This window comes from Gordionus sp. m RMFG-2023, chromosome 5 (assembly GCF_954871325.1).
Source record: "Gordionus sp. m RMFG-2023 chromosome 5, tfGorSpeb1-WG-v2, whole genome shotgun sequence".
NCBI classification, from domain to species: Eukaryota; Metazoa; Nematomorpha; class Gordioida; order Chordodea; family Parachordodidae; genus Gordionus; species Gordionus sp. m RMFG-2023.
This window is the reverse complement of record NC_088779.1, coordinates 8,441,386-8,448,159: the sequence shown is the minus strand read 5'-3', so window position 1 is coordinate 8,448,159 and position 6,774 is coordinate 8,441,386. Positions and strand designations below refer to the sequence as shown.

At 24.3% G+C, this 6,774-nt stretch overlaps 1 protein-coding gene across 2 annotated transcripts; it reads right to left on the bottom strand.

Moving 5' to 3' along the window:
* Nucleotides 1-582: 582 nt before the first annotated feature.
* Nucleotides 583-5,213, bottom strand: LOC135929760 (uncharacterized oxidoreductase YtbE-like). 2 transcript variants are annotated; one of them, XM_065466470.1, is made up of 6 exons: nt 5,132-5,213; nt 5,011-5,091; nt 4,376-4,483; nt 4,182-4,317; nt 1,341-1,482; nt 583-1,115 (listed from the first exon to the last, which is right to left on the bottom strand). In XM_065466470.1, exons 1-6 carry the CDS (start codon nt 5,178-5,180, stop codon nt 711-713), a joined length of 921 nt encoding a protein of 306 aa, XP_065322542.1. In that variant the 5' UTR covers nt 5,181-5,213; the 3' UTR covers nt 583-710. The 2 variants fall into 2 exon arrangements, with proteins under 2 accessions (XP_065322542.1, XP_065322543.1); XM_065466471.1 differs by having other exon boundaries at nt 4,448-4,483.
* Nucleotides 5,214-6,774: the final 1,561 nt, after the last annotated feature.

The window sequence follows — 6,774 nt, the reverse complement described above, 5'->3', positions numbered from 1 at the left end:
CACTCTTCTCTATGGTGACATGTACCATTTTTAATATATATTTATTTTAGTTTTAATGTTTTTCTTTATAAAATATATATTTTATATATATATATAATTTTTAATATTCTTATTTGTTTTTTTAAAATATATTTTTAATTTAATATTGTTCGTAATTGTATTTAATTATATAATGAATAAAATTTCAGCCGATCCATATGCAACAAAATATAAATATTTTCAAAAGAAAAATTGCCTTACCGTTTCTTCAGGTAAAATCATATTAGTAGTTTGGATAAATATAATTTTTTTTTTCAAACTCTGATAAATTCGATTAAGGTCAGGTTCTAACTTTACTTATGAAAATAATTTTCTCTACCAGTAAATTACCCAAACTATCGGTCGAATATAATGAGGTATAATGTAATTTTATTTACTAAAAATAGGATCTAAAAAAATTTACCGGTTAAGTATTTGAAAAAATTACTAAAAATAGGATCTAAAAAATTTTACCGTTTAAATATTTGAAAAAATGATAGGTTTATTTACAATTTATTAGAAATAAAAACAAACAAAAAAATCATATTTGAATGTAGCCTTAAAAAGAAAGAATATTTGCAGCCGAAGTATGTTTTTCATAGGTTTCCAAATATGCCTTTTATAAATATATAATTTATTCACAAGCATATAAATGTATAATCTATTTAATGGGTTTTTTTCTTGAGTATCTTTCATACAACTTCGCTGGGATCCCAACAAAATCGAACATCTTTTTTATTCTCTCGAATTCGAATATCGTCTAAAATCGCAATTTCTTGAGATGTTAATTCAAAATCAAAAATTTTCGCGTTTGATTCAACGCGAGATTGGTGTATAGATTTGGGGATAACACAGGAGCCATGTTGAATAGACCATTTGAGCAATATTTGGGCCGGATTTTTAGCAAAATGATTATTTTTAGCTAAGGATAAAAGTGTTGAATCATTTAAAAGTTGATTTTGAACTGTTGTTTCTTTCGAATCGATATTTTGTCCGCCTAACGATGAATAAGACTGAAGCTGAATGTTTAGGTTAGGGGATTGGCAATAGGCGAGAAGCTTTTTTTGAGTTTGATATATGTACGGGTGGAATTCGACCTTAAATTTTTATGAGGAAAGATAAAGATTAATTGAAAAAAATACGTTATTAAAGTTGTTGTTTGTTTGGTATAGTGACGGTCTTAATAAAGTGATTATATTGAATTGTAATTAATATATTTTATTTAAATCATGAATAATTTAGAAAAAATTGCCTCGTATTTAACTATAAATTGTTAAATGGCTTTATTTTTAAAACAATGTATTATATTCATTTTAGAATACTTGGTTAACAGCAGGTTTTATTGTGCAATTAGTAACCAAATTTTCTAGATGATTGATGTTGAAATTTGAAACGCCAATATTTTTAAGTCTACCTTCCTTTACCATCTGTTCTAAGCATGACCAACTAGCAATCCTAGATTCTCTTTGAATTTTAAATAGTAAAATAATTTATTTCTGTTTTATAAATTCAAGAATCTCTCAATTATCATAATTTGAAAAATAATAAATCTTACAAGTGTGGGGAGGTTATTCCATGACAAATCGACCAAAAACAAGATTTTTGACGCCCACTTAAAAACGAGCGAAATATCACCGAATGATAGTTACATTGAATCTAACTTAAATAATTATGTTTGGAGCTCTCTCTATGATGAATTCGGAGTTAGGGGCTTCAAGATTCAATACAGTGCTTAGATAAGCATTTAGTTCAAGTGAAGTCCTTTAATTCTCATTAAAAAAAATCTTGGATAAATGTATTTTCGGTAAAACAAAATTGAGTTATTTTGAACTAACCCCATTTTGTGAGATAAAACTCAGCAGGTATGTTTATTACCAATTTATTTAAATATTTAAATAAGAATTAAAATGGTGAATAAGAATTTAAATATTATTTCATTTTTCATAACGGGAATATAAATAAACTAAATATAGAGAGCGCTATCTTTTGAAATAATATTTTTTGATATATAATTATTATGCAATATTAAATACGGTAAAATAAGGAAAGATATGCAGAGGTAAAATTTTAAGTTTGAAATTTTTTTATTTCACATCCAGCCTGAATATAAAAAAACTATATTATTCGCCCTATCCTTACTAGAAGTCAGCAATGGATAGGTGTTTAGCCTGCCTGCCCATCCTACAGGCGAACGTGGGATTTTTAAAAATCTTAACATTGGGTGAGTGAGCAGGAGGGTTAGACAATTTTTTTTAAAAACAATGGGGGAGGGGCGATGGACGTGTGAATTTTAAATATTTAGGAAAATAATCAGGACAGACTTCTGTTTTAAAAATCTTTTTTCGGGTTAGAACCCGCCCAATTCAGACCTTAAATTCTCACAAGGAACTGTATTTATGTTTGAAAAAGATAAAAAAAAAAGAGGTTTTTTAAAAAAAAAATTTCCAATAAACACTGTTTTATTTTATTGCCTTTATCATAAATGATAATTTTTAGAGAGGTGCCAATCCACAAATTTTCACCAATTCGATTCAATATTTTCCGATATTACTAAAAACAGATGCGATATTTATAATTATTTTTTAAGTACCATCTATCTTTGAACCAATGCAATAAAAATATCAATAGTTTGCATTTTTTTTTAAAAAATTCAACAAGCTTGAATAATTTATTTTTGGGCAAAATTTGAGATAACCATTTCACAAATTGATTAAATCTAGCCCTTTTAACAAAATTAGCAAAATGTGCCACGTTAATTATTTAAAAATCTTTCATGTTCCAGATAATATAACAAAAAAGTAGACTTTAGCTATTTTTTTAAGCATTACAGCAAAAATTGTATATTAGTTCCTTTCATTAATTTATTTATAAAATAAAAATAACCTAAAACGATAAAAATATAGGATCGAGTTTTAAAATCTAATTATTTTTAACAATATCATTCAAATGATAGATAATAGTAGGTATAGTAGCAAATATCAGGTGAACAAGTAATAGATACCCTCAGGAAATGATAATCTAAAATATTGAATGGTGAAAAAAAATGGGCTATATTATATAATAATTATAATATATATTTTTTAAATATTATAATAGCTATTTGTTTATAATATAAAATGTCTATTATACAATTATTTCTTAATGATATTAAATATTGATAAAAATTATTAAACATATCTGGTAAGTTTCATCGTCTCAAAGGTAAGGCAAGCTCAAAATAATTTATTTTTGTTTCAATGGAAATATATCAACACTGAAAAATTTTAAAGGTCAGCATTCTAAATCACTAAAAATAAAATAAATGTGAATTTCATTTATATCTCCTAGAAAATTTTAAAAATTAATATTTATAGATCTAGGAAAGTAAACACTTGCATTTAAATAGTTTTTTTAAAAAAAATCGCTACAAATAAAGGAAATATCATCAATATTCCAATAAAATTGTTAGCAATTCTTGAATCCTCCTTTTTAGCAGTTTTAAATTTTAAGTGTGCTTCACTAACATCTATTGATATTATTTTCAATATTACTTTAAAAAATTTTCTAGGAAATATAAGTGATATTGGACAATTTTCAGCAATTTTTGTTTTTGCAATTTAGAACCTAATTAAGTTAAAAAATGATATATAATTTATATATTTGGACTAAATATTTAAGTAATTTGAGATTTTTAGAACCAAAATCACATTTAAATTGGATTTTAAAAGCCTAGAACTCTTGACCATTTGAGCTAGTTTTGAAATTTTATTTATATAAATTTTGCATATATAATCAATGTATCAAGAGGTTGTCGGATTGTTGTCGATTTGACATTGAATCACCCTAAGGGTAAATCCTAAAAAAAAACCTGATAGCCTAGAAACATCATAATTAAAAAAAATCACTACAACCATGAGAAAGAGCTTACTGGAGATCTCTAGCCTAATATTAGATGAACCAACTGAAGATCATTAGTCTATTATTAATGATAAATTATCTGATTATACAATAAAATTTTGATAGGATAAATAGTCAAGGAAAATTATCTTTTGCTCAACAAAGATAGATAATAGACAGAACAATTAAGCTTTCATAATAAAACGTTGACTGGGAAGAATCAACCAAGGGGGCTCAAAATAAAAGGTATTTATCTTTGGAGATTTGATAAATATAGATAAAAAAACTTGTTTTTGTGGTCATCTGGCTTAAGTTTACTTGTTCCTGGCCAATGAATTAAATAAAGATCAATATAATCTGTTTTAAGATTTTTGCAAGAATTTAAAACTGATTGATAAGCATTTGGACCTTGACTTTGAGGGGCTAAATAATTTAAAAAATAGTTTATTTATATCAATATAATTGTCTAGATCTTATAAACCTAACTTTGAAGTCAAAAATATGTCAGAACGTTTAAGATTATATTTTGGTAAAATTTCTTCAAATATTTTACCCAAAGTTTGTTCATTGCCATAGCTCTCTGCAGTATCTGTGGTGTTAAATTAAGGTATATATAATATATACTTTATTTTGTAGTATTTTCTTTGCTATTATTTCAGATATTTTTTAATTTTTATTTTCAATTTTAAAAATAACTTTTATACAAATAATAATTAAATCAAAAAATATAACCCATAAAATAAATTCTCATATCAGAAAATAATTGTAAGGAAAAATATTATATACATCACTTATTGAAAAAGAAGAAATAAGATTTTTTTCATATATAAAAATATGCCAAAAAAATATTCTAAAAAGTTTAGCATTAAAATTTTTAAATTTCTTACTTTTAAAACATTTGTAAATTTTAAAGATTTTTATACAACCACAATAATCTAAAACGCATCTAAGTAATAATGAGAAGAATAAACAAGTATTTCATTTTTTTATCAAAAAAAACAATACCAAAAATCGTAGAGCTATATTTCATTAAAAATTATTCTTTAGAAATAAAAAATAATAATCATTATTGAAATAGAAATAGAGAAAACTTTATTTTAAAAAAATTAAAATTACCAAATAGTCGATATCCTGATAATAGAGCAGCTTCAACTACATTTTTCAGAATATCATAAGCTTTCACACGATATGTTCCTACTTATATTATGTATCAAAATTAAAAAATCATCAATCTCACATCCCAATTTAGGCATAACATGACCAGAATTTAATAATACGAAGTTCATATGAACAACTTAATAAACCATGTAAAATTAAAATTATTTAGAATAAATGTGCTGAGCTAAATATGTCAAATTTGACAGGGTAAATATTTTTAATTTACTAAACAAACTATAATACATTTCACTTTATTCAAAATAATTTTTATAATATATAAATAAATAGCGAATAATAATATACACATAATAAAATATATTCTTATTTTATTTATTTAATGGGGTAAGCGAAATAATTTTTTTTAAATAATGAAATAAAAAATTTTAAGAAAAAATTTTCTTTTCAAAAAAAATGCCCAAAATGATATGAAGAATATTATTCGCCCATGGATATTCAGAAAGGGACAAAATAAAAGTAAATTATTGCTAAGAAACATCTCAAACCCCCACCCTCTTCCCTTTTTTGTGCAAATTTTAGATAAACCGTTAAAGGCACCCATTGAATTAGACAATCAATGGATTTAGTTTAGACCACTTTGTTATGTAAATGCTCATTGCTACACTACATCTTAAATTTAAAAAAAAATATTGAAGTAAAATAAAGAAACTGCCTCTCCAACTGGTTTTACCAACCAACGAAATTGAATTTGATCAAACTAATATCATAAGAAGTTGAAAATGAACAAATATAGCAACCAATTAAGCAAAAATATTTGGTAACATTATTTACAGATATGGAATGATAACAATCAGTCATATTCATAAAATGATAATAATCAGTCATATTCATAATATGATAATGATCATTTGTATAAACCGAAAAAACGTGGATTTGGACCTAAATCTCAAAATTTAAGACAAACAATTAATCATGGAATTTTTAAATATTGCTAACAAATTAAATGAAGGAGTAAATGGGAAAATCTTTATACGTATGCAAGCAAATTTTTAATCTGATTATTTCCTATTCTTTAATAACTCATTATGTGTACCGTCCATCTCACTCATTGACACAAAGAAAGGTTTATTCAGTGAAAGTCAAATCATATATTTGGAAAATAGAGGATCGATTACTTCTTGTTAAATACTAACCTTGAAAGCAAAATTATAGCAAAAGCAAATAAAAATCAACGTGGCAATCATTTTTAAATATAATATTTTATATAACAAAATATATTATTTTATATGATATATAATAGATATAGATTTAATAAAATAAATATTTTTTTAAGGCTGCTTTTGTATAATGTATAAATATTGAATTAAATAGTTTATTTTGAATATTTTGGATAAAACAATTTAATGAATGATATTAATGATTATACAAAATAAATGTAAGAAAATAAAATAAAAATGACACAAAAGTAAAAAAATTAAGTAAGAAGTTAAGAAAACGAAAATAGATTTTAAAAATAATTTTCTAATGCTAAATGGAATCACACTTTGATATAGCATAAAAAAAAATTTTGGAGTCAAGATTGTGAATATTTTCTTATTATTGTTAGAATAGGGCATGGTGACCGAAGTTATCCAAATTGGAGCTGATAGCCTGAATGCATTGTTTATGGTAAATATTTATTTTTCTCTTTTTTTTTGGCAGAGAAGAGTCTATTTTTATTATAATAGATTTATAAACAAGTAATCCCATGCAAAAGGCATATTA